Source organism: Meles meles, chromosome 7 (assembly GCF_922984935.1).
Source record: "Meles meles chromosome 7, mMelMel3.1 paternal haplotype, whole genome shotgun sequence".
NCBI classification, from domain to species: domain Eukaryota; kingdom Metazoa; phylum Chordata; class Mammalia; order Carnivora; family Mustelidae; genus Meles; species Meles meles.
The window spans coordinates 59420228-59447908 of NC_060072.1; the positions used below are offsets into that span (position 1 = coordinate 59420228).

General features: G+C 38.5%; 1 protein-coding gene across 1 annotated transcript in view; it reads left to right on the top strand.

Annotated features, from left to right (window-relative positions):
* Window positions 1-20508, top strand: part of DERA (deoxyribose-phosphate aldolase) — a 110773-nt gene extending 90265 nt beyond the window's left edge. The window contains exons 7-9 of the mRNA XM_046011957.1: window positions 14974-15086; window positions 19340-19489; window positions 19809-20508. Of these exons, the coding sequence (XP_045867913.1) occupies window positions 14974-15086; window positions 19340-19489; window positions 19809-19865 (320 nt within the window). The 3' untranslated portion in view covers window positions 19866-20508. The remainder of the gene's footprint in view (window positions 1-14973; window positions 15087-19339; window positions 19490-19808) is intronic.
* The last annotated feature ends 7173 nt before the right edge of the window (window positions 20509-27681 follow it).

The following is a 27681-nucleotide window of genomic DNA, read 5'->3' on the forward strand; positions in this document are numbered from 1 at the left end:
TGTGTTACATTCCATTCATGACATTTAAAAACTGTGGTCATAGGTCAATATCTGTAACCCTGTTTTTTTCATTAGTCAGTGGAGATCCTAAAAGCACCTGTCTTTGAAGTTATCCTAAAGATTAAATGAGGGTAGATGTATGAAGGGTTTAGCTGGAGCCAAGCACCTGGTGGGTTCTCAGAAAGGGGGACCTACTCCTTCACTCCTACCACTGTTACTGCTGTGGCATCATCCGCATCAGAGTTGCCTGGCGTCTGAGACGCTTGTGAGTGAGTAGCAGGAGAACAGTGGAATACTAGATTAGATTCAGATCCTAGCAAGTGGAAATCCTAAAGTGTTTTTCTTTAAGCAGTTGAAGGTTGGAGATGAAAAAAATGCCATGATCAAACCTGTCTTATCTGTCCTTTCCATATTACAACACTTTTTAGCTTCTCATACTTAAAAAATGTTGTGCTCTTGAGTTTCCATGTGTAAGATATAAAAAAAAAAGTGGGCCAGCTCAACTCAGAAAATCTTCTTTCTCAAGAGTAAATTTATGGTATTTCTGACAGAAACACAAGTAAATGGATCTCCAACTTAAGTTGACACTGTGAACTGTCTCTAACCCAGTTTTTTAAATGCTATTTTACCTTATAGGTTATCGTTGTGAATCCCATTTCCTATTTTTGGTAATAAACTTAACAGTTGAAATTTTTTCTTCACTGAGGTTTTACATTTTTTAGTTACCTCTGTGTTCACTTTGGATTTTGACATTTAATGGCTCCCTGAAATACCTGGGAGAAATTATATCTGTGATATAACGTGTACTTCCGAGGAAGGAAGTAAATGCCACAGTCAAAGCAATTATATAGGTAATATTAAAAATATTAAATATGTATCGAGAATTTTAAATGTAGGTTTAAAAGGGAGGTAGGTAAAGACCTAACTTATACACGTTAAGAAACTATTTATATTCTGTTTTCTGGTAGGGGGAAATCTCCTAAAAATGAATAGCCTTTTAATCAAACCTATTAGTTTTGTAATAGGAAGTTCTGTGAGAGACAGATAAAACCTCCTTATTAAGTGTGTAGTGTAAGCTATTTGTCTGAAATATACATCATTACAGTATGGTTATATGTTATTTCTATTTCTATTTAGTTCCGGGAAAGGAACCCATAGCCTTTCTGCTATGAGGGAAATTCAGGCATATATATTCATTGGCAAGGCAGTGCTTTAAAAAAAAAAAAAAATGTGTGACATCCAGGGAGATCCTAGATGAGTTTGAGTGAATATGCAAAATGGATCTAGCTTGCACGCCTGTTGTATTAGTCCATGACTTTTGCAGAGTCTAGGTCGGGACCGTTCTCCCTGCCTAGTTCACAGACTTCCCTTTCCCTCCTTTCTCCTTGCCTCCTGTGTTTTCAGGAATTCGTGAGGGATTCTGATATCCCAGTGAGGCACACGACTTGGCAGAAATGGTGGTGACACTTTCTGATTAGAGATGCTCTCCCCTCCCCCCGTAGAGGAACTGTGTGGGTTTCTAGCACTTTCTCCTTCTCCAGCACATACATACCTCTTTTGGTGGAGGACTCAAGGCCTCTGGTGTTGGCGGAGTGAAAAGGAGGAAGAAAGCTAAAAATGAAGGCATGCCTCCTTGAGAAATAGAGACAGAATTCTAACGTGGAAACTGTGAACCATATGAAAGAGGCAGCATTGTCTTTGGAAGGGGTTGGCGAGTGCTAACTGTGGTGACCCCAGGGGCCAACTCCAAGGCTCCACATGGCAAATACTTTCTGCTCTGAGCCTTTTCAAGGTGTACCCATCTGTAGATCTGCTAATGAGAAGCATACGATAGGAGTCTCCAGGTACAGTGAAACAATCACCTAGAGATAAACTCCCCACAGAAAAACTAACACAACTTCTTTTATGAAAGACAGGTCACTGTCGAAAGTAACTCTACACACTTAGCATCCATTGTTGGGAAAAAAAAAAAGATTTATGATGACATTGAGGTATGATAATCTCAAATATACTCTGCATTGTTTTTAAAAGCTTTGTGTTTAAAATTCATAGCACTTTCTAATCCTGATAAAGTAGCCTAATTTTCTAGCTTGCTTTGTTCAGTAAAATGTATTTCTAAATTCATTTTAAGCAGCTATTTCTTCAATTTGAGTAATTTTCTCTCAAGTTAATAGATTCCACACAAGCATACCTGACTTTTAATGTTAATATATACTATACATTCCAAACTTGCTAGTGACAATAGAAAGCACAATCAAAATGAAATTCAGTTGTTTGAAGCATATCTGGCTTGTTATTTTGTTAAAATGCTTCTTCATTATACTCTTCTTTGCCAAAGTATAGTGATACCAAATCACATTTTACCTTGTACTGGGGTTCCATCTCCCTTTTTCCTCCCATCAAATGCGGAGGAAAAAAAGAATATGTTAGATATGCTTGTGTCATTTTAAGATAAGATGACTTTAAAACTACATATCAATAGAGGACATTTGCTTAACATAGTAAATCCCTACATCAGTAAGTTCGGCTGCAGGGGCTGGCTAAAAAGGAAAGCATTTTGATTTTGAGGCATTTGGCATCAGTAACTTGATGTACAGATTGATGTTTTCACTTTATATTGCATCTGAAACACTTTACTACTTTATCCAAACCATTACACCTATACAATAACAATGCCTGTGGGTATTTCTGGCATTTTTGTTTGATCATAGGGTACTAGCCTAATCTCAAGAATCTCATTTTTTTCTTCTCAGCACTGCCACAGTGCTCTCTGAAAAACTGAGGATAATGTGATGGAGACAGATAAAGATTTTTTTTTTTTTTAATTTAAGTAGCCAGACTAAGAGAAAGTGAATATAACGTCTATAACTAAGTCATTGTTGCCTCTAATGGTACAGAGTCCTGTAAAGGAAAGCCTTGGCTTATACACGCTGCTGTGTCTACATGTGGAACAATGATACTGGTACTTAGTAGATGGTCAGTAAGTATTAGTTGAGTGGATATGGAAGGGTTGAGAAGGAGAGTGGTTGGGTTGAGCACAGAGCTGTAAGCACAAGGCATATATGGTCAATGCAGTTTTAGGCTTAGTCCTGTCTGTTTGAAAACTGAAAGCAAGGCCAATTCTAGACAGGATTAAGGGATGGTCAGCTGGCCAATTTCCTAGGGTGCTAAGCCTTAAAACATTTCGAAACCATTGAAAATGGTGGTTTTCTCTGCAGTTACTAGAATTCCTCTACAGTATATGAATGGGATTGGGTATGAGACATTCCAGGGACATGCTCTTAGTTCTCCAGATGGATAGTCTACACTTTTCAAGAAAGGCGGGTCTGGTTAATTACAGAGCTTTTGTTTGGCTGAGTGAAGGATTCAGATTTGGGGGCAGAGCTGAATTGCTTGGATAAGCGAATAGTTAAGTGCTATCACCAGGGACCTTCTTACTCTCCCTCTAAGGCAGAATTAAACCTTTTTTTCCTAAATAAATTTAAACCAACATGTAAAGGATGTTAATTTAAAAGGACATCAAATTGTAGCTTACACAAAGTGATTACAGACTTTGGTGTCTCATTGAAGCTCTAGACTAGTGCTGTCTAATAGAGATATATAATTTAAAAAATTGTAATAACTACATTAGTAAAGTAAAAAGAAACAGGTGGAAGTAATTATAATAATGTATGTTATTTAACCTAATATATATCATTTCAGTGCGTAATCAATCTAAACTTATTTATGAAACTTTTTTCTAAGATTTTATTTATTTATTTGACAGAGATCACAAGCAGGCAGAGAGAGAGGAGGGAGCAGGCTCCCTGCTGAGCAGAGAGCCCGACGTGAGGCTCCATCCCAGGACCCTGGGATCATGACCTGAGCCGAAGGCAGAAGCTTTAACCCATTGAGCCACCCAGGTGCCCCTGAAGAATTTGACATTACATTTTTTATGCTAAATCTTTAAATCCCTTTGTGCCTTTTGCTCTTCTGGCACATCCCAGTTGGGAACAACAACACTCAGTAGCTGTATTGGTGAGTGACTACCATCTTGAACAGTGTGGCCCCAGACTGTGCCCAGGGTGCTCTCTGAATCACAGAAGGCATCATTGAGTTGGTCCTCAAAGGTCCTTTCATTAAAATTCTCTCTCTTTGACCAGCATGAAATTATCAGCGTTGGTGCCACTCTTTCAGAACCTTTTCAAGGAACGATAATGTTAAGTGTGTTGAAGTATTTTTTCTTCAAAAGTAGTGCTTCAAGTTGGTTAGTGCTTTGAATATGAGTGCTGTTCATTTGTTAACTTCTATCTACTGAGCAAAACATTGCCAATAGGTAGCATATCTATTTCAAGCAATGACAGCTACATGTTATGTTGTAATGGTTGATGACAATTAGAGAGGAAGCCTGGATTGTGGATGTCCTATTTGGGAGCTGGTGGGAACCACTTACAGAGAGGACTAGGCGTTACCTTTAAACATGAGTTCAAGAAAGGGGTGAGGATACAGTTGATTATACATACTTGATTTGTCAACTTATTGATAATTTTACTTAGAGTTAGTTTTATTATTTTGTTTTATTTTTTATAGATTTTATTTATTTATTCAACAGAGACAGCGAGAGAGGGAACACAAGCCGGGACAGAGAGAGAGGGAGAAGCAGGCTTCCTGCTGAGCAGGGAGCCCAGTGTGGGGCTCTATCCCAGGATCCCCAGGATCGTGGTGCAAGCTGGAGGCAGCCTCTTAACGACTGAGCCACCCAGGTGCCTCTAGAGTTAATTTTATTAGATAGTTTTTTTTTTCTCCCTCTTTCTCATGAATACATTCTCTTTTGCTTTTTTATTTTAAGTTGAGATGTAATTCCCATAAGATAAAGTTCACCTTGAAAGTGTGCAGTTCAGGGGGTTTTAAAATTAGAGGAAGAGACGAGCGAGGTTTAGGAAACATTCTTTTGCGTCTCAGTTTGATGATGGTATGGCCTTGTAAACAGTTGAGTTCAATAATCCTTTTCTTTTTCCAAATTTGTTAAAAAAAAAAACAAATGAAAAACAAAACATTTAGAGTTGTTTGAAAGAGTAAACAATTTACATCTCCTCTAGAAGAGATGTTGTTTGCATTGACTGGAAACTCCCATCTCTAGCATTATTACAGTTCTGAAACTCATTTCAAATCACCTGAGTTTTAGAAGTGAAGGGAAACTTGTCACATTGGACATAACTCAGAGACTCTTGTTTGCATCAAGCAGTTCTAACACATATCTTTGTATGGTTAGCGTAATGGTTTAGAATATTCTTCCAGGGTCATTACTGTCAATTACCAAGGATTACATAGTCAGAGTCCCCACCTTGTTTTCCATTTGAATCATACTGTTCTGCATTATTTTAAATGGCCACGTTTTTATTTTTATTGAGGGGAAGGCAACTGCAAGGAATGTGGTTATCATGAACTAATCTTACCCTTGGGGTATTTGAGATATTTTCTAACTCCGAGATTGTGATTGCTTTCTGATTGCCATTCTGCTTGAACATGCCTTGCTGCTTAATTATGATGCTCTGTTGCCTTGCTCACACGACGGACTAGACCAACTGAGGAGTATTTTCAGAGCTCACGCTCTAGATTGAAGGAAAGAACGGAGAAAGCAGGTGTTTTGGTTTTTTCTTTCCTTCTTAAGCTTTTCCTCCCTCTTTTAAAAAACTTCCCCTTTCACAAGGTTAGTTGTTATCCCTGGACCATGTAAGGATGTCGTTGTGGTTTAATTGTCTCTAGATTGAGTATTAGCACCATACCAGTACCTCCCCCGGGGTCCTCTGCTTCCATCTTTAGTCTGGCCAGTTCTTCAGCCCTAACACTGGATCTTTCTATCTCACCCCAAATTATTGTCAAGTCTATGTTGAGTGGAAGAACATAGTCTCAAAGAAAATGTTTTCATCTGGGGCTTCATATTTCTGCGCATTATATTTGTTTAAAAAAAAAAGTGGCCCATTGCTGATTGCAAGTATAAATTAGTATCAGAATCACCAAGCAAAACTCTCTTGCTAACTTTAATCGGTAATTTCTTAGAGAGCGATAGAAAACATGGTGCTAATGAATAATGTGCCCAGAAGCTCTTATTATAGGGTTGGCATGAATTCCGCTTAATGACAAGCTTTCTCAAGCAGCAGTTGATTTTAAATCCTATTTTTCATTAGCAAAGTATAAAATGTTAATAATACCTTCCATTGTGCTGTTCTTTTGTACTAGAGGCACATGGATCTTCCATGTTCGCCACAACCGTCTTTAAGATCCTGCTAGTAACTTCCTATCTCATAAATAAGATTTGTTCGGGAAATAAAAATGTATGTTTTCCCATTGTTAGCTATATGTTTTTCTAATAATCACATCTGAAGCTTATTATGCAGTAATAGCCTTAAGATATTATTTTTTTTAATGTACTACTGTGGTCTTAATACTAGTTTTTAATCTCTTCTTGTTTCTATGAAGTCTGAATGAGATTTTCAAAATTGAATAATAATTTGATCCGTTAATCTTTTGAAGCTAGTAATTTTATTTTCCTCCCTTTGCAGTCTCTGAGGTTCGCAAATGAATAGAGCTTCATTACTGCAGTCTGCATTTAATAACCATTATCCATTATCTTGTAATTAAGACTCCCTGTAACGAATCATGAGGACAATGCAAAAATACATAGTACATTTCTTTAATGAACTGGAAAATGTTCATCTTGTTCTATTTAGTAATGAGTTGCTGAATAGTCATTAAATCCACTGGAGAATAGAGCTAGATGGATTTTGAAGACTGTCTTGAGTTTGTGGTTAATCTATTAGAATTAAAATTTCATCTTCTATTTTTATCAACAGCTGATTAGAAGTCATTCTGTTTGACCAAATTGATTAGAAGACCATATACAAGGGCAGCTGTTGTTTAATGAAAGTTTTTAATGAAACTGTACCATGGAGACTTGTAATTATAGGCCTTAGAAAAGCTTTGAGTTGCTTTAGACCACAAAAAAAGTATTGTGCTAGAGATTTCAGATTAAGAAAATTAAAAACATACAATTGAATATAATACTATAAATTTATTATTCATGTTAATTTCCACTAACCACATTTGAATTCTGGTCCATTTAATGTGTTACTTTGGACTTTTCAGGCCTTTTATCTCCTAGTTTAGTCATTTCCTTGAGATTGTGGGCACTGATGGAGGAACATTTATATGGATAGTTGTTTTAATTGTGAGATATTTTCTCAGAAGGTTTTTTTCGAAGCTGAGCAGAGGTGAGCTTGGTCAGTGTTGGATTTACATGACCTCTGAGGAGAGTTTATAGTGCTCTGTGATATTGGTAATTTGAAATCTAGCATTTATTTCTCTAAGGTAATTTTGTTTTAGCAGAGGGGCAAGCGAAGCAATATTAAGATAAGAAGTAAAACAAAATGTGTGCCCACTTAGTCCCACTGGAAAATCCATTGTTCTTTTGACAGTAGTAAACTACTAATGTACTTTCTGAAGTAATTAAAGCTAAGTTTTATTCCTGGACATAAAGAAATAGCTGTATGTCTGAACGGCTGTTTTAATCCCTTGTGTGGTCCCTGGCTCTCAGTTATCTTCAGCCAATCCAAAACACACCAAATTTACTGTCTTTAAACACTAATATCAAGTGGTCAGACTTTATGTTTCCTCAAGAACTTAGGTCTCAGGGCAAGCTGCCACATCGAAGTCTGGAGAGATGGTGACTCCCGAGAGTCAACCAAGATCTGCTGGAGCCACAAACTGGTAAAAACACTTAAGTGATAATTGTAGCAACTTGTTGGAAGCTGAGTGTGATGCCAGCACTTTTGCGGGTCTTACCTCCAGGTACCCCAGGTTCTCACAGTGAAGAGCCGAGAAAGATCTTCTCTTGGCTCTCTAGCGGGGGCGGGGGGGGGGGGGATAATCTTTGCAAAATACGTACAAAGCACCTTCTCCTTAACAAAGGCCTGCTCCCCAAGGCAAAAGAACTTGCTAGAATCATATCTCGCCTGGGAGAGCATTTCCCTTTCACTCTTCCTGCCTCATCAAGGTGGGATAGAAAAGCTAAGACACATTTGTGAAGATTATAACCTAAAGATATGGGTCCACTGAAAGACTGAAGTTTAATCATAGAATTAATGAAATGCTTTTTCTCCCCTATACGTTAATACCACACCAACAGGACTCCAGTAATCTAAGGGATTACAGCTAACAAAGCTTAAACACAGGGACTCTCTCTCAGGAGGAAGACGTAGGAAGCCTAGAGTAAACAGGGCAGACAAAAAATAAGGATACTATAGCCTTGAAGACTTTGGCACTGGTGACTATAGCAAATATAAAACACAGCCAAGCTCCTGGCCAGATTAGCATAAAATGTCACACAAAAGGCCTTTTTATCTCTGTTCCTAATATGTCATGTCTGGCTTCCAACAACAAGTTACAAGAGATGTTAAAAGGCAAGAAAAAACACAGTCTGTGGAGACAAAACAAGCATCAGAACCAGGTTCAGACATGACATAGATGTTGGTATTATCAGAAAGAGAAAATTAAAATAATTGTGACTAATATGTTAATAATTCTAATGGAAAAAATAGACAACATGAAAGGATGATAGGCCAGGTAAGTAGAGAGATAGAAATTCTAAGAAATACACAATAGGAAAAGCTAGAAATCAAAAACACTGCAGCAGAACTGAAGAATGCCTTGACAGGCTCATTAGAAGACTGGATAGAATCAGTGACCATGAAGAGAAATCCAAAGAAACCTCCAAAACTGAAACATAAATAAAGAGATAAAAGGATGAGAAAAACAGAACAAAAACTGAGGGACAGTTTCAAAAGGTGTAACACATGGGTAATTGAAATAGCAGAAGAAGAAAGAGAAAATGGAACAGACAACATGTTTGAATTAATAGCTGAGAATTTTCCAAAATTAATGACAGAAAACCAAACCATGGATCCAGGAAGCTCAGAGAACACCACAGGATAAATATGGAAAAAACCAAGCCAAGCAAAAAAAAAAAAACTACACCTAAATATATAAAATCAACCTGAAGGAAACCAAAGACAAATAGAAAATCTTGAAAAAAGCCAGAGAAAGAAAACACCGTACCTATAGAAAACAAAGGAAGTAATTACAATAGACTTTTCACTGGAAACCATGTCAGCAAGGAGTGAGTAGAATGAAGTACTTAAATGTTCAAAGAAAAAAAAATCCCAAGCAAAAGATCTATATCCAGTGAAATTATCCTTCAAAAGTGAAAGCACTCGGACTTATGTAACTCAGGGAATATGTTGCCAGCAGACCTGCCCTCTAAGAAATGTTAAAAAAAAGTTCTGTAAGGAGCAGGAAAATGATGTATATCAGAAACTCTCATCTCATTAAAAAAGGAAGAATATCAGAGAAGGAATACATGAAGAATAAAAATAAATTACTTTTCTTTTTCAATTGACCTAAAAGATAACTGTTTAAAATAATAGCAATAGTGTACTGGGTAATTAATACCACATGGATGGGATTAGGAGGGAAGAATTGGGAATACTTTGTTCAAGGTACCTGCAGTACCTGTGTTGTGGTAGAGTATTATTTGAAGGTAGACTTAAATTTGTTAAAAATGTATTTTGAAAACTCTAGGGCAACCAGTAAAGAAAATGTAAAGAAGAAAGTATAATTGATATGCTGAGAGGAGATAAAATGAAACCATGTAAAATGTTCAGTTAAAGCCAGGGAAACCAGAAAAAGAGGTATAAATACTAAGAAAGAAAAATAAGACAAAAAGCCCTATCTTGGTGAATGTCCCCTGTGAACTTGAGAATATGTAGTTTGCTGTTGTGTTTTTTTTTTTTAAAGATTTTATTTATTTATTTAACAGAGAGAGATCACAAGTAGGCAGAGAGGCAGGCAGAGAGAGAGGGGGGGAAGCAGGCTCCCTGCTGAGCAGAGAGCCCGATGCGGGGCTCGGTCCCAGGACCCTAAGATCATGACCTGAGCTGAAGGCAGAGGTTTAACCCACTGAGCCACCCAGGTGCCCCTGTTGTTTTTGTTTTTAAAACTTTCTATAAATACCAGTTTGATCTTGATAACTGATAATTCTGTTAAAGTTAAATATATCTTTGCTCATGTTCTACCTGTTTATCAATTACTGAGAGAGGGGTTTTGAAGTCTCTAGCTATAGTGATAGATTTGTCTGTTTCTTTTTTCAGTTCTATCAAATTTTGCCTCACGTATTTTGATGCTCTATTATTAGTTGCCTACATGTTTAGGATTGTTGTGTCTCCTTGGAGAAATGACCCCTTTATGATAATGTAAAGACCCTTTTTTATCCCTGATAATATTCCTTTTTCTGAAGTCTGCTTTGTCCGAAATTAATATGGGTACTCTGCTTTACTTTGATTAACGTTATATCTTTTTCCATCCCTTTATTTTTAATAAAAATCTTTAACTGTATTACAAATATATGAAACAGCCTCCCTGAGGGAGGTAGGAAGAAAGGTGCTGACCTACATAACATTATAAATGAGGGTCGGCTGGGTGTTTGGGTAGCTCAGTTGGTTAAACATCTGCCTTCGGCTGGGGTCATGATCCCAGGGTCTTGGGATTGATCCCCAAGTCAGGCTCCCTGCTCAGCGGGGAGTCTGCTTCTCCCCCTCCTCTGCTCCTTACCTTGCTCCCTCTCTCTCTCTCTCTCTCAAAAAAATAATCTGTAAGCGAGCGTAGGCTGTAAAGCTAAAGACACAGGAAGATGCACATGAGCACTGTATAAGCGTTGATAAAGTTGTTTCCCATGGTGTAGGTAACAGTTCTGAGAGCGCTATGTGTGGATACTGAATGTGAACAATGAAATGGGTAACAGATATCGGTGCTTGGTTTCTCATTGTTGAAGTGGAAGTTTACAGGCAAAGAAGGGGAGGGAGCTGGAATGATCCGTGCGGTAATGGGTTAGAGTTGGAGTCGTCAGTATTATGCATGTTTAGTTTAATACAAATATAGGTTGCTAAATGTGGAATTATTAAAAGATGCGTGTGTATAAATGGGTTAGTGTACGTACGTGGATTCCTTGCTAGGCAGCAGAGAGCGCTGGAAACAGGACCCCACAGTAGCAGTGAGTCCACCTAGTACCAAGATTTTGGGTTCTAATACCATCCTCTAAGAAGAGGAACTAGGACTCCTTAGAGAAATGGCTTTTTCTAGGACTAGAGCTGAAAGCATGAAAGATAAACCCAGAGCATTTGGCAATACCAAAGGAAGTGCTTTAAAAAACAAAAATTCTACGTGATGGAGATCTGTCAAAGGGATATAGGAAGGAACTGAAAGAGCCCCGAGTGGTCAAAGCTAGAACAATTTGAGCAATGAGATAAAGTAATATTGGATTATAAAGCCAAGTATAAAATAAATATCTTTGAGTCTGTACTGATATAAATGATTGTAAATAAGCAAATGAGAGGAGACAAATCTCCATGCAAAAAAAGCCCACATAATTTATGATGTTATTCCCCCTAAAAGGTGGTAAATTATAATTCCTCATTCCTTAAGTGTAGGATACACATAAGGGCTTCTTCCCAAGGCGGACAGTGTAAAAAGTAGGGAAAAGAGAGTGACTTTGCAATAGAGAAACCCAGCAAACACGACCTCCCAGGTGCTTACAGTCAACATCACTAGTGGTAACTCATGTTGATGGAAGGTATGCTTGATATGATATGGTGAGAATGGCACTTTCCCTCTATGGTCTTCCTCCCCAGAAACCCCAAACCCCAGTTAAATCATGAGAAAAATGTCAGACAAGTCCCAACTGAGGGAGCTTTTACAAAATACTTGACTGGTACTCCTCAAACGGTTAAGGTCATAAAAATAAGGCCCGTCCAAGAAACTGACACAACCAAGAGGAACCCATGGCAGTATTATAAATGTACATATCAGAGTATCCTGGATGCGATTGGCTTCTAAGTAAAACTAAGGAAATCTAAATAAAGTATGGATTTGGGTTAATAGTAATATTTCTATCTTGGCTCATTAATCGTAACAAATGTACAAATGTTGTTAATAATAGGGGAAACTGGGTGTAGGGCATGTGCAAACTGTACTTGCTTGATGTTTCTGTAGCTTTACATCTGTTCTAAAATTTACAATTTATTTTAAGAAAAGTAAAATGATATATTCTTCTGAGCCACCTGTCCAGTTTTGTTACCTGAACTGGAATGAAACTCAAAACTGCCTTCCCTTTCTCATTGGTCAGTTAAAGATGGGAAATATTGTAGTTTGCTTTTTCTTGGTAACTGTGGCCATCCATCTATCGACTTGATGCATCCATCCATCCCATCCATCCATCCATCCACCCATCCATCCAGAATTCATATATTGAGGCTTGAATGTATGTCATGCTCTGGGGATGCAGAGTTCCTAGAAAGATACGTGGTTCCTAGAAAGAACCTGCCCTGAAATGTTCTTAAAATACATTAAGAAGGGAGGACAAGCACATGATGTGCAGGCTGTTGTTACTACCCCGGGCTCTTATTGCTCTCACGATAGGGGTTCTGCTCTGCTCCTCCCAAATATGTTAGGTGAGTCTCCTCTCTTACCCTAACTTTGGACTCTTTGAAAGGAGTTTGGCTCTTTTGGTTAACTTTAAATTGTGTGGTTTTTTAAGTGACCGTACCTTTTTCGTGGCCTCCAAATGTAGCCTTAGTCTTGTAATAATCTTCTAAGATGCGTGGAAGAATTTAGATGATAGCTGGTATTGTACCCAAAAGCTTTCTAATGATTCAGAAGACAGTGTCACACCTTAGGAAAGCACATCTTGGTCTCATTGTGAATTCTTTGGGGATGTTCCCCTCCCTCTTAACATCTGTTTGGAGGCTTTGCTCTCATCCCCTTGATTGTGTTATTTCTGGTGCTGTGGGGATCAGGCCTTGCTTCTGTGGTCTCATTCATTCACTCATTCATTCCTCAATCAGTTTAGCACATGCCTACTTCAGGGCCTTTGTACTTGGCATTTCCCTGCTTGTGGTTATTTTCATAGATGCCTTTCATTCAGTCTCTATTTGAATTTGTCTTGAGAGATGCCTTTTTGGTAACTGTTTAACTGTAGCTACCCTATCCCCAACTCCATCACTCTCTAACTCATTGCATTGCTTTTTTCCATAACACTTCTCTCCGCCTGACATTTATTATGTATTTATTTCTTCATTGTCTTTCTCTTCTAGAAAATCTGCTTACAAGGGTGGGGGCTTTATTATTTTGTTTAGTGGTCTCTTCTCAATATCAACAACAGTCTAGGACATAGTAAGCACTCAGTGGATGTATGTGAGACAGATAACGTCTCCAATTCTTCAGCGGGCCTGCAGACGCCCCTCCTCCCAAGGCTTCTGCTGACTTGCTTTCATAAATCCTAATTTCTGTCATGTATTTACAGATTGAAACCCCACCTAGGTCCTCAATCCATTTATATTTATGAATGCTTGAGAGTTTTCAAAGTGCTTTCACATAGATTGTAGCTTTTAATTCCCTATAGGAATTAAAGCTATGAAGCAACTAAGAATTTTCAGATGAATTTTACAGACATGAAAGTTTGGGAGATGAAACCAGATCTTCTGACTTCTAGCTCATCAAGTGATTGCTCGGGATTTATGTTCCTTCTCCACCTGCACCCAGAATATATGCTTTCGAGGTTAAGGGCCTGGCTTATTTGTCCTTTTATTTTCCACTGTGCCTTACACACAGTGTATTTACTTAAAGGTAGGTTGATTTGAATCTTCCATCCACAGAATAACTGTGGAAGTATTTTTTCCATTTGAAACTAATGGGGAAAGTTTTAGCCACGTCTTTCCCCCACTTCTATTGGCCACTTCTTTGATGGCTCTGGGGAGAATCTCAGAGGTCAGCCTTACCTATAGTCCCACAGAGTCAGTGGGCTAGGGCTGTGAATTGCACAGGACTCACTTGGGAACCTTGTTTATATTCAGATTCTGATTCAGTGGACTAGTATAGGACCCGACAGTCTGCATTTTTAGCAGGTAGCCTGGTGGTGCCCATACTGTGCTCTGTGGTCCGCATTTTGGAATGTTTCAGGGATAGGTAACCACATAGAAGATGGAATTTCTGTTTGGCTACCTGACTTTGTCATCCTAGGTAAGTTTCTTGGAGACACTATAGCTTGTTTGTTCAGCTGTATTACTTTGGTTAGAATTCTACCTCCCTCACTTACCCGTTACCCCAAGCAGGTTATTTAACCTCTCTGTATCTCCATTTCATCCTTTAAAATGGGGATATTAGTACTTACCTTATACAGATGTGAGGAGTGGCTGAGTTATTACTTGTTAAGCACCTAGAACAGAGCATAGCACATGGTTATCTTCATTTCTTTGTCTCCTTGTGCTGTTCTGTTAAACTACATCAATAGGTTTAGAACACATGTGAGAGACAAGAGACAGAAAGTTGTTTAAGCTGTTTGGGGGTTATGAAATAGCATGATGTCTTTCGTGAAACTCCTAATCTCATTGGAAGACAGTGCTTTCCTTAATGAACAGTGCAGTACAAATCATTCTTCTGGTGTTGTCACAGCTGGACTCTTACTTCCCATCAAGCGCAAGAAAATGAGGGGAAAATGTGTGGGCACTGGTTTTGTGGTAAAGTGTCATGATATATGATATTAAGCATAGAGCATAACATTGTTCTATTCATCTCAGTTATGCATTAAATAAACTACCTTGATTTTCATTGATGATATGGAAGTATGGAGGCAGGGGCCCCAAGAATCTGTGAGAACCCGATTGGTACTTAATTTCATTCATTTTCTAGTAATGGGGGGGTGGGAAGTGTGGACAGAATTATTTCAAAGAGATTTTGTTTTTCCTTTTTCAAATAACTAACAAAAAATAAAGTTGTGTTCCTCAGGAAAAAAAATTTACATAACTCATTTCGTTCACTGACTAAAAAGTGTAAAAATAAGTTTTTAATTAACATGGAGGGTTTTTTTCTTCTTCCCTTTTGTTTTAGGATCAGATTTTATTAAGACCTCTACTGGAAAAGAAACAGTAAATGCCACTTTCCCGGTAGCTATAGTAATGCTACGGGCCATTAGAGATTTCTTCTGGAAAACTGGAAACAAGGTATATTATTGCCAGCAAATCTTTCTTTAGAGTAAAGAGAATGTTATTTATAATACTAGTTACAGCCACAAAAACTGTCTTTATATGCAGAAGGTGTGAATGAGTTACCTTTATGAAGATAAATGTTTAATTTACCTTTTATTACAAAAGAACACATTCACTGGAGAAAAATGTGCGATTAACAGAAAGTGAGTGTGAGTGTGGGAGTAAGTATGTGTGATCAAGATGTAAACTCACTTTATGTGCTTTTATTAACTGAAGACAATTTTATCACTGACAAGAGATTCCTAAATGGGTTCTTTAACGAACTAATTCTGCTACAACACAGAGGCTTTCTGGTAAGGCGTTGGCCAGCGAAAACAGGTTAATGCAGAAATTAAACTTCCTTGAGGAATGGAAAGAATTGCAGAGTAACATTTATTGAATGATAAGCTGTGGTGGTGATATGAAAAGTATGCAATATAATGGGAAATAATCTTTTCCTGTCATTATTGAAGGACACACATAAATTGGTTTTTCTGTTGGGAAACCCCCGGTCCAGAAAAACTTATTACTTTTAATAATATGAGGTGAAGAGAAAATTCTCGAGGAGATGAACTTATTAAACAAAATAATGAAATGCTGTGAAACAGCAGGGAAAAGGTAGCTAGACGTTATATAGCTCTTGAATTAAATATCCATTTTTGCGTTTTATGGCAGTTGGATGTGCTCTTTGGAAGACTGTTAAGCTGAGGAGGGTATGTGCTAGCTTTTGTCAGCTTTTCGAAAAATAATACATATTTTTTGAAACATATGAAGGTAAAAAGAAAAATGCGTATGAGGTTTTTTAAAAAGTGAGTTTGGATTTTCCTTTTCACTTCAAGTTGCTTGTTTAGCTGCAAATTATCTCAAAGGATTTTTTTTTTTTTAAACATCACTGGTGAGAAAGGTAGTTTAGTTTTCTTTTGTTTTTGTTTTTGTTTTGTTTTGTTTAATGAGACTGTCCTTCCTCGGAAGGCATCTTTTAAAACCAGTCTGGATTTCTGCCAAATGGAAACCCGAAAAAGACCTTTAATCCTTTGCCAACTAGATGTGATGACTTCATATGTGACACTATCTTCGGTTCGTTTTGGAACTGGAGACCGTTTTTAGAATGTACTGGGTTTGAGAGGAAGTGAACTCCTTCCAGAATTTTCTCCTTCAGAAAAACGTCCTATCTTTAAAAAGCACAAATAGGAAGATAGCTACTGTGATCTTACATATGACAGTTGACTCCATTTGAGTAACCTCTTCTTTCGGTTAGCCTTTCTGCACTGACCCAAGTAAAAAAATGTTTAACCATTAAAAAAGAGACTCTATCTTTGGTCCCCTTAGCTGAGACCACCACCATTCGTTTAGACTGGTGGTTCTTATTTTCTGAGAAAGTACAATGAAATAAATTAAAGCTTTTTATGCTTGTAGATGCCTGGGCCCCTCATCCCTCGCACTTCCAGAAGAGAAGTAATCCTCAGGCATCTATATGTTTCAGAAGCTCTGTAGTCAGGGTTAAAACTCACCATTGGAGACACAGTCCTGCTGTGTTCTCAGCAAAACATGTTCTGAGTAGTTAACTGTGTGCCGTGTTACCCTCTGTTAACAGGGATGCAAAATGAACAAGGCCCTTCCCAGGAGAGCTCATAACAACAAGCAAAGAATTTCAATAAAAGTTTTAAGTGCTCCATGTTCTAGGCCAGAGTGTAGTAAGAAGGGACTCTTTGCTGCCTCTAAGTGCTTGTTTTTAATTGTATGGGCCTTTTCTTCAGGTAATAAACAAAGTTCATCCCAGTTTTATTAGGAAACAGACAGATGCAAGTCAAATCCCATTCATTTGAGTCAACATTTGATTTCACACAGTGAGGACCTGTGTATGTATCTGCAAATCAGGAGCATCCTCTCAGGTTGTTGACAAGTTGCCTGGGCAGCACTTACAATGTAAACTTTCTACATCATTGATTTAAGGGGTGTTTTAAAATGTGATGGGCCGTCTTCCAGACCATGATTAGTGTCACTCTGAGCAGCAGAGGCTTAATATTTCATAACTGATTTCATTGCAGATTTATGTTTTCCATATTCTCTCCATTAAAAAAAAAAAAAAAAGATAAACTTGTGCTAGAACCTCTCTTTAGAAATGTTGTCAAACAGACTTGCTGACAAAACTGAACTGTATGGAAAAATCTATATACAGCACAGCCTAATTGACAGAAATGCTCTTATGATTAACATGTATGCTAATGCCAGCTAATTGATTTTTGGGGCCTCTTTGCACTAGTCTCATCCTATATATCTCCCCTACTCACCCCATGTCCCTGCAGTCTTTCAGAACCTCCTGGGCTCCTCGGTAATAGGCAGATAGGGTTAGGATCAGTGGACGGCTGCTGCTTAGATGTGTGGCAATGAGTGACGGAGGCAGGGAGACCAAACGAGAGACTGACCAATGTCAGTGAGAACTAATGAGGGTCTAAACTAAATCAGCAGAAGTGAGAGGATGAAGGAAGTGTGTGGGGGGTGGGGCAACATACAGAAGTTAAGGAGGAAAGATTGGGAGGACTTGACCGTTGATTGATTGGGTGTGGTGTGGTGGGGAAAATGGCTGCATCCAGGTTAACCCTGAGTTTTCCAGCATGTATGGGACCGTTCATTTATTGTCTCTCTTATTTAGCATTCTTTTAGCCATTAACCCTGTGTTGGAGCTACCTATCAAATCAATGGCTCTCAGGGTTCAACTAAAGCCTGAGCTTTAGTTCTTGGGCTATGCTGTGTTTTCTCGATTGTTCCTGTCTGTAGATTCTCTCCTCTACTGGATTCAAGTTCTTGAGACCAGTAAATCCAGATAAGCAGGTTTTACTGTTTATAGAACACATTTATCCATTTCTAATGGACTCAGGGACATCATTTGTAAACATCAGATATTGGCTGAGTCGTGCTGTTTTATGTTCACCTTCAAAGACTACTGAACTGTGAAGAGCTCCTACACTGTCTTTTTCTACTGTGCTTATTTGACTGCTCTGGCTGCTTCATAGAACTCTTTCCACTTACGACTTAGAAAAAAGTCGCTACACTGAAGTTGGTGAAAATAACTGTCAACTCTCCTTCCTGATTGCTGCCAGTTTGGTTCGTGTGGTCTCCCTGATTCTCTTCTCTCTTTTTTTTTTTTTTTTTAAAGATTTTATTTATTTACTTGACAGAGAGAGAGCACAAGTAGACAGAGAGGCAGGCAGAGAGAGAGGAAAGCAGGCTTGCTGCCGAGCAGAGAGCCCGATGCGGGACTCGATCCAGGATCCTGAGATCATGACCTGAGCCGAAGGCAGCGGCTTAACCCACTGAGCCACCCAGGCGCCCCTGATTCTCTTCTCTTATTTTCAGTACATGAGTGTGTCTTTTGCATCTCGGGATGAAGGGCTGAGAGGTGACTAGACAGGCTTACTTGTAGAAATGTAGGATGAATGGGCTTTTGTGATCTCTGTTTTCCTTATTTATTGACACCTCTCTTGTTTATCCCCAGTTCACAGCTATAGTCTAGATGGTTGAAGTTTATGACTTTCCAATAAGTGCAATGTTAATGAGGGTTATTAACGCTCATTAATGTCTCCTTAGAAGCAGTGACATTCTTTCCATTAATCTTGGAAAAGTCATTTTGTAGTGTGAATGGGCGTGAGTCAGTGATCTAAGCTCTTGTGCTGGGTGAAGTGAAATAGACTTTAAAAAAAGGGAGAGTTGGGGTGCCTGGGTGACTCACTTATTAAGCGTCTGCCTTCGGCTCAGGTCATGATCCCAGGGTCCTGGGATTGAGCCCCGCATCGGGCTCCCTGCTCCGCAGGAAATGTGCTTCTCCATCTCCCACTCCCCTTACTTGTGTTCCCTCTCTTGCTATGTCTCTCTCTCTGTCAAATAAATAAATAAAATCTTTGAAAAGAGAGAGAGAGAATTGAGATCCTGTATTAACGCAGTACCATTTCTTTTGTTGTTAAGGATTTTGTTTAGTTTTGATAGGGAGTGAAAGCAAGAGTGTGCATGAGCAGAGGGAGGAGCAGAGGGAGAGAATCTCCTGCAAACTCTTTGCTGAGTGTGGAGCCTGACGAGGGTATGGATCCCAGAACCCTGAGATCATGACCTGAGCCGAAACAAAGAGTCGGAAGCTCAACCAACTAAGCCACCCAGGTGCACCCAGGCAGTACGATTTTTTGAAGTATTCTAGTGATAATAAACCTTGTTCTCTTTCCCACCTTCCCTTGTAGGTAGGCTTTAAACCAGCGGGAGGCATCCGCAATGCCAAGGATTCCCTGGCTTGGCTCTCTCTCGTGAAGGAAGAGCTGGGCGATGAATGGCTGACGCCAGAACTCTTTCGAATAGGTGCCAGTACTCTCCTTTCGGACATTGAGAGACAGGTGTGTAGTAATCCATTGTCCTTGTGAGAAATCAAGAAGTGTGTTTTTGAGAAAGAAATGAAAAATTCCCTGTTGGGCTATGAGAACTAGAGAAAAAAAACTCATCTGATTTACCTCATTGCACCCAAACGTCTGCTTTCATCCAAGCAAACTTCCACCGGAAGCAGGTTGAATGGAGAATCTGCTGAAATGCAAAGTAATATGGGGCTTTATAATGAAGCATGAATTACAATTATTGATTATTTAATAGTATAATTATTAATTGATATATATGACGCATGATAATTATTAATTAGCCAAACTCTGATTTTCCTCACAGATTTACCATCACGTGACTGGAAGATATGCGGCCTATCATGATCTTCCCATGTCCTAAATCAGTGACCAGTTCCAGGAAAGTTCTTTATAGTAATGTTTAAAATGTGTTTTTCTATGTAATTGCGAAAATTGTTTGATTAAAATGTGAGGGAATGGATAGGTAACTGACTTTTTTTCCCTTAAAACTTTCACTGAATTTAATTCAAAGAGTGAAAGAAAAAAAAACAACAACTAATCCGTACATGGTATTCTTTTCAGGCAACACTGAAGTAGTCCTATATTACTTGAAGATCTGTATTGTTAATTTTGTGAAGATTTTCTCTTAAAAATTTGGAGTGAAATATTAACGATAGCTTTGACAACATTAAATTCTAAGGAGAAAAAAATGTTAAACTGCCCAAGAAACGTGCCTTAGTGAAAAAAAGCATGGCATCCTGAGCTGCTGGCCGTACTCTAATAATTCAGGGGTCACTGACTTGGCACTAATTTCCTGCCAAGAAAATCTGTCTTTTGATTTTTGCAACAGATACACTCTTTTATTAATTGTTTTGCTAATGAAACCTCTGTCGTCGTTTCATGATATTATGGCTATTGCATTTTTAAAGTATAAAATCTCTGTAGTTTATTTTTTTGAAAAAAAAACCACTTTGAATTGTAACAATACCTACTAAAAAATGAATCCATTAAACATAGAGATTTTAGCAATGTCTTTCTGAATCTGTCTAATAGAGTCTGCGTATTTATATCAAAAGGCACCTCAGTAACACTATTAATGAATACAACGATATCCTGAAACTTTTAAGATTTTCTGGCATAGTGAATAGGGGCAAAAATAGCCAACACTAATATAGCACTTAATACATGCTAAGCTCTTTACATAAATCAATATATTTAATCCTTATTTAATCTTTGTGACAGTCAGTGCTGATGTTATCGCCCTTTTATACAGACGAGGGACTGAGGCACAGAGAGTTGAAGCAACTGGTCAGAGATCACAGAGCTCACGATCGGCAGAGTCAAGAATTGAGCCCAGGCTGACAGTCGGACTCCCGAGTGTGTACCGTCACCTGGTGGGGGGAACCACTGTCCCTCAGCACACACAGGCTCATCATCAGCGCTCACTGTCTACTCTGAGGAAGGGTCATCTGCTTTGTGGCTTCTTGTTTCTTGGCTCCCTGTCCCTCCCAGTTTTCCCCGTCTGCCATTTTTTGCTTGCTAGCCCCTCTCCTGTGTGATAGAACCCACGTTTTCTTAAGTGGGGATTTTCGTGGAGCGAGTCTCCAGCTACTTCTAAGCAGGAAACCCCAGCCTGGGCGTCCATTTTGGTTTCACCTTCTGATTGTGGGATGGTAGCCAGCCTCTCCCTCATTCTAGCCCTATGACCTTGGTCCAGTCAATTCACATCTCTGAACCTCAGCTGCTTCATCTGTAGAAGAGAGAGGTTGGGCAGGTGCTATCAAGGTCCTTTCAGACCTAAAATTATATTACCCTAAGGATAATTATAGCAAATTCTAGAAAATGTTTTATGGCTATAAAGAGAAACACTTTTGTAGCAATCTAAATTAGAATTTGCCTCTCGGGAATCAATTAGGCAAGTCCCCAAAGTTCCTCTCCAACTGTAAAGGAAATGACTAAAATAAGAAAGGAGAAGAAATCCTGCTTTCCCCCATTGCCTTGGTAGAAAGCTGACTCTTGACTTACACCTTTGGATACGGTCAGTAGCTCCGAATGCCACCTCCACCCTCATAACATGGCAGCCCAGGTGCCCACAGCACAATGGCCAGTCACCTTTAGAGAAGAAACTTTGCAGAAAAATAATTGCATTCTATCACCTTTGAAGCAATTCCAATTTCACAGGGGTTTCTGTTTTCCTCCCATTAAACCCAGCTGGTCATTTTAGTTGATCAAGTGAACAGGCATCATTATCTTCAATTCTGATTTATATGAGGCATCCACTGAAATTGACCCCTGCGGACAATTATAGATTCACATAGGAAATTAAGACTCTGAGTCCTTCCAACCTATTAGAGGCTGATGAGCATGGCCTGATCTGAAGGTATGCAATCTTATATTTTGGGGGACAATTTATTCAAGGACTATCAGGCTCTTCATCAGGAATGTCTGCCCCTTACCTGACTCTTGAAATCAAATGTAACACAGATGGCTCTAATAGGAAGACCCTAGTAAATGTTGATTGCTATGAAAACATAAGAGGAAGAGGTCATTTTTGAGGTGACTGTGATTTACTACAAGCCGATCTGTGTACTTCAGAACATAAGCAGCAAATGCCTAGGCCATCTGAAAATGAGGTCCGTGTCCTGTGTTTAAAGCTGAGTCAGTAAAGCAACCCCATACCAGTTGTCCCCATTGCTCGTTAAAGTATATGAGGCCTTAAAGTTACTTTTTAAACAAATCATATAATTTGGAGGCTTAAAGAGACTTTAGAGAATATGTATTTCTAACTATCACTATCACTCTTTATGAAAGAAGAGAGTCAAATGGGGAGGTCACTTATGTAAGACCATGTAGAAAGTCAGAGCTGAGACCAGAACTTGGGTCCATATTTTGGCTGTGAAACAGTTTACAAAGCAGCCAGGGCTTTGGAATTGGAAGTTTCTTTCTTGTTCATACACTCCATCACATCTAACATTAAAATTGTCAGTGTGTGAAATTCAGACTTTGAAAAAGACCCACTTTGGCCTCTTATGAGTATTCGGGGGCGCCTGGGTGGCTTAGTCAGTTAAGTGTCTGACTCTTGATTATGGCTCAGGTCTCGGTCTCAGGGTCGTGGAATCAAGCCCTGTGTTGGGCTCTACACTCAGCACAGAGTCTGTCCCTCTCCCTCTGCCCACCCCTGCCTCCAGCTCATGCTCTCTCTCTCTCAAAATAAATAAATAAATAAAATCTTAAAAAAAAGAAAAAAAGAAAGTCTTCTAAGTGGTGTTTTAGAGACCAAACATCTAAATCTAGCCCAGATGATGGTGTGGTTAATTCCATCCATTAGACTTCGCAAATTTGGGGTGACCTCAAAAACTGATTTTTTTTAAAAAAGAGAAAGTTGAATGTTGCTTTATTGTGTTTGTTATTTTTTTAAGGACAAAAATGAGAAGGGGCTTGTTTGGATTCTGGTTTGTCTACAAATGTAGAAAAAATGACTAGTGCAATCACAAAACAATTTCATAATTACAGTATCTTTGCCTCATTTTAGTTTATTTCAGTACTAACAGGAAATTTAGGCAAATTAGTTTGCATGAAAAATAGCTTCTAAGGAGACCTGTATAAAAGCAGGAACTGTTAGACATCCTATCTGGAAGTCTCATTCTCTGTGCCCAGAGTCTCTGTCTTGACAGAGCAGAACAGTTTGCCAGGCCATACATAGATATCCTACATAAACCACATCTAGAGAAATCAAATTAGTTTTTTTGGGGAAAAAACAACTTATAGTTCTAGTATAGAGAGAAACCAATATTAATTTTCCTTCTACTGACCTGATAATTTTTTGATGCAACATAAATAGGGCCAGAGTGGAGACAGAAGAAAGAATTTGAATAGACCATACTTTCAAAGGAAATGAAGCATTATGGCCATTTTGGCACTGAGAAAAAGGTATGAGGGGAAATCAATTTCTACATTTGTTTTCCTGATTGTGCTCAAGAGTCTGGCTTCCCAAAGGAAAATATGTATTTTATAACCACCACCAAATGATCCTTTCCAGAAATGACCACTGGTAACATCTGGCCAATATATAATACATGTAGTAAAAATAATCATTTTTAATTAACTAAAACCTGCTCAGGAGAGAGAGTCAGAGGAATATCCATCTGGTCAATTCTTACTTAATAGGGCAAATGAGGATCAGAATGTTTAATGCAATGTATGTGAAACACTTAGTGACCTTACAATGAACTAAAACTTTTTTTTTTTTTTTTTAAGGAAGAGCAGGGATGAAAGGGAAGAATCAGAATATCTTGAAGTGACAGACCTAAAATTTGATTTTTTTTTTTTTTTAGAAGTACATGTTGTACTTTAAAACAGATGGAATATAAGAGACCCAGATTTGGGGGCATTATTTTCTATGGTCCAATGAAAGAAAGCGTGTTTTAATCTATTTGAATGGTAAAATGAGGTCATACTTTATTCTGGAGATTGACAAGGATTACAAAGACTTTTAAGTGATTATTAATAAAGGTAAGAAGAACTAGGATTATTTATCCCAAGGAGAAGATTGAAGAGTACTTGATGTCTAATGGTTCAAGAAAAGTTTTCTGTTGGCTCATAGTAACCAAGAGTCCTATATCCCCTCTGTAGCAGAAGAAATGAGTGTATGTTATATAAGAATTAGGTTAATTCTAGGGCAGAACTCCTTTAATAGGTACATCTTTCTCTTCCATTCTCAGAAGTAGATTGTCCTTTGATTAGAGTGGTTTGGTTGTGCTTCCAAAGAAAGTGGTTCTCAAACTTTAGTGTACATGAAAATCACCAGGAGGGTTTTTTTTTTTTTTTGAAGATTTATGTATTTATTTTAGAAAGAGACGGACAGGAGGCAGGAGAGAGGCAGGGAGAGAGAGGCAGAGAATCCTCAAGCAGACCCCGCTGACCATGGAGTCTAATGTGGGGCTCAATCCCAGGACTCGGAGATCATGACCTGAGCCAAAACCAAGAGTGGACACTTAACCGACTGAGCCACCCAGGCACCCGAGTTTTGTTTGTTTGTTTGTTTTAATAAAACACTGAATTCTGGGCCTCAAAGTTAGTAAATTGTCTGTGGGTCTTAAGAATTTGCATTCCCAGGAAGTTCCCAAATGATGTTGATGCTTAGGAACCACACTGTGAGAACCACTGGACTAGAATGCCTTGTACTCAATACCTAGTCTATAAACTAAGTGCATCTCTTTGTTGGTAAAATCTGCAAGCTATGGTACTTCTTTATCTTGAACCTGCAGAGTGAATGTGTGTATTTTGCTGCTTTTCATAGCCACGGACCAGAGAGGGAGCAATGGAAATGACATTATCCCTTAACCCATTCACAGTAGGCAGTGAACTTGACCACACTTGGGGACTCAAATGCAAACTTTGGAGCCTCAAATAAACATTTTGATGAGTTTAGGATCATTATCCATAAAGTCTTCCCAAGGCTTTTAGCAAGCTAAGAGTAAATTTCAGCTGTATTCGATCTTCCCTATTTGGAATGCTTTGACTTCGGTGATTCCAGTATAATTGCACTTAAAACTAAGACCTATTGTAACAGAGCCCATTCTTTAACTTATATTTAAAGTAGATAACATGTTGTAGGGAAGGGACTTTTCACAGATACTTGGCTTCTTAATTTGAAGCTACTGTGTAAGTGATCTCTAAGCTCAGAGCTAATGAAAACATTAGGTGCTTGGTCTTTTGAACATGAAAGGATGTTTTAAATTTGTTTCTGGCTTTTTAAGTGTGTGTTCTGCCCCCATGATGCGTTATCAGGCATGGTTCATTGTTGCAAATAACAGAACTCCCCTCTATCTACAAGGCAGCCAGCTAGGAATAATGCCCAAACCATTCTTGAGAGCTGCTCCCCTCTTCTGACAATGTTACCATCGCTGGGTGCTTGATACCAGAAGCTCTGCCTTTGCTGTCCCTGGAAGTTGGAGCCCTGACTTACCATGGTAGCCAAATATGGATTCTTCCCATTGCTCTCTTGGGTGTCAAAGTCCTGTGTGGTTATGTCTGATTGTTGGAACCTCAGTTACATGCCTGCACTCTAGCTATAAAGGAATCTTGGAAAGCAAGTTTGGCCTTCTTGGGGGAAAGTGACACATGGTATTCCAAAGGTGCTGGGTGGTTACTCATCATGGCGGTTCTCAACCACAATATAATAAGGTAGTACTGGAGAGATTGTTCATGTTTTGTGCTAGGAAAGAGTTCATTGCCCCTCAGCTGTCTTTCCACTTCTTATGAGTCCCTCCAGTTGACTTCTGCAAGAGCTGCCCTTTCTCTCTTGATCCCACACAACAGGGCTGGAGAAGTCCTATGAAGTCCTTCCTCTAGTCACTCTCATTAGCTATATATGACAGTGCCCCTTATATTTATATTTATACCCTTATATTTATATTTATATTTATACCCTTATATTAAACTTCTATATCTTATATTTATACCCTTATATTTAAACTTCTATATCTCTGGATAGCTAGATAGCTATCTATGATAGCTATGATAGCTATGCATATGCATAGATAGCATATCCATGATTTCCTACCATGAGTAATGATGAAATTAGTTTTTCCACTTCCTCCCCCTATCTTCCTCCCCAGCACACCTGATTCTTGATGATCATATAATTTTTCATATCATATTCTTTGCACTTTGAAATGTACTTATAGCTTTTTTACATGATTTATCAGCTTCAATAATCTTTCTATCCTCTGCTCTAGCAGATGAGAAAATCAGCATATTGACATTACTACCCACCATCTGTCCTCTTCCCCTCCAAACCTTTGCTAGATTATTTCTACATCATTAGAGTTTATCACATTTAAATTCTGCTCTGTGACCATAACCTCCACAATTATTTTAGTTTTAGTCCTACAGTTAAATGAAGTCAATACTTAGGATCAGTACACCACTTATCTCTTTACTTTTCAGAATTTGGCCTGTATTAGTTTCTTCAGGAAGGGCTTGGTGTATTTTGCCTGAGTTTTTGCAAGCTCAAAAAATGTGCATTTTCATTATACTTGAATGACTTTTTGGCTGTGTATAATTCTTGGATCATGTACTTTATTTCCTGCAGACTTTGCCATTATACTATTGCTCCGGTGTCTTCCGGCACTCAACATTTTTGTGCAAAGTAACTATCAGACTTAAACTTTTTGCCTTAATGTACAACAGCTTTTTTTCTTGGAATTCCAGCAACTTTATTAAAACATGATTCAGGGTTGAATGTTTTGCATACATTTTCCCCAGGGTTCAGTGAATCCTCTCAGTCTATAGAGTCATGAATTATATTTCTGAAAAGCTACTTTGAAGCATATCTTTAAATTTTTTCCTATTTTATTATTTTTCAATCTCTTCAGGATATTAGTTACTGCATATGTTAAGGCCTTTTTTTATCTGTCTTGTCTAGCTATTCTTCTGTCATAATTCTTTCGAATTTTTTTTCTACTTCATTGAATTACACTCTTTTTCTATTCCTCACATACTTGTTTCTTTCCATGTTTTTAACAGAATCTGGTTGCTGCCAATGAAATGTTTGATTCCTGGGCCCTGCCAAATTGTATTTCATTTCCAATTGACTTGCAGTATCTTCCCCAAGCTCTTGTATATCCGATATGAGCTCTTGCTTTATAGGTACAGGAGCTCTATTTAGGTCTTTTACCTTTCAAGTTTTTGGCAATATTTTTGGCCCAAATGTTCATTTGTTCTATGGGAAGAAAACATTTCTGTTGTATATTTTTTGACTTCCATTTTATCTCTATTTCTTTTATTTTCCTATAGTAAGTTTGCACGGATGCATATTTTTGAATGAGGTCACTTTTTTTTCTGGACCAGCTACTGGCGGGAGCTTTGTGAGGGAGAGATGCCACGTCCATGTTTTCCACTAGCAGGTGTTCTTGCTGTTTCCAGATGCCTAAGTTCCTTATGACACAAAACTCTGTGTTTGAATTCTTTTTCCCTCACAACCAGAGATCACTGGCTTTAGGGCTACTCACAGAGCAGTCTTGTCATCTGGCCCTCTCTCAACCACAGGCTACTGCTTGCAAATTTTAGGTTGCTACATGATTTTTCTTTTAACCTTATCTTCCCTGCTTTTCTTTGATGCCAAACTGGGCACAGGGAAACCGCTGCTGCCAGTCCATGCACCACCTATCCCAGTCAATCCACAGAAATTCTGG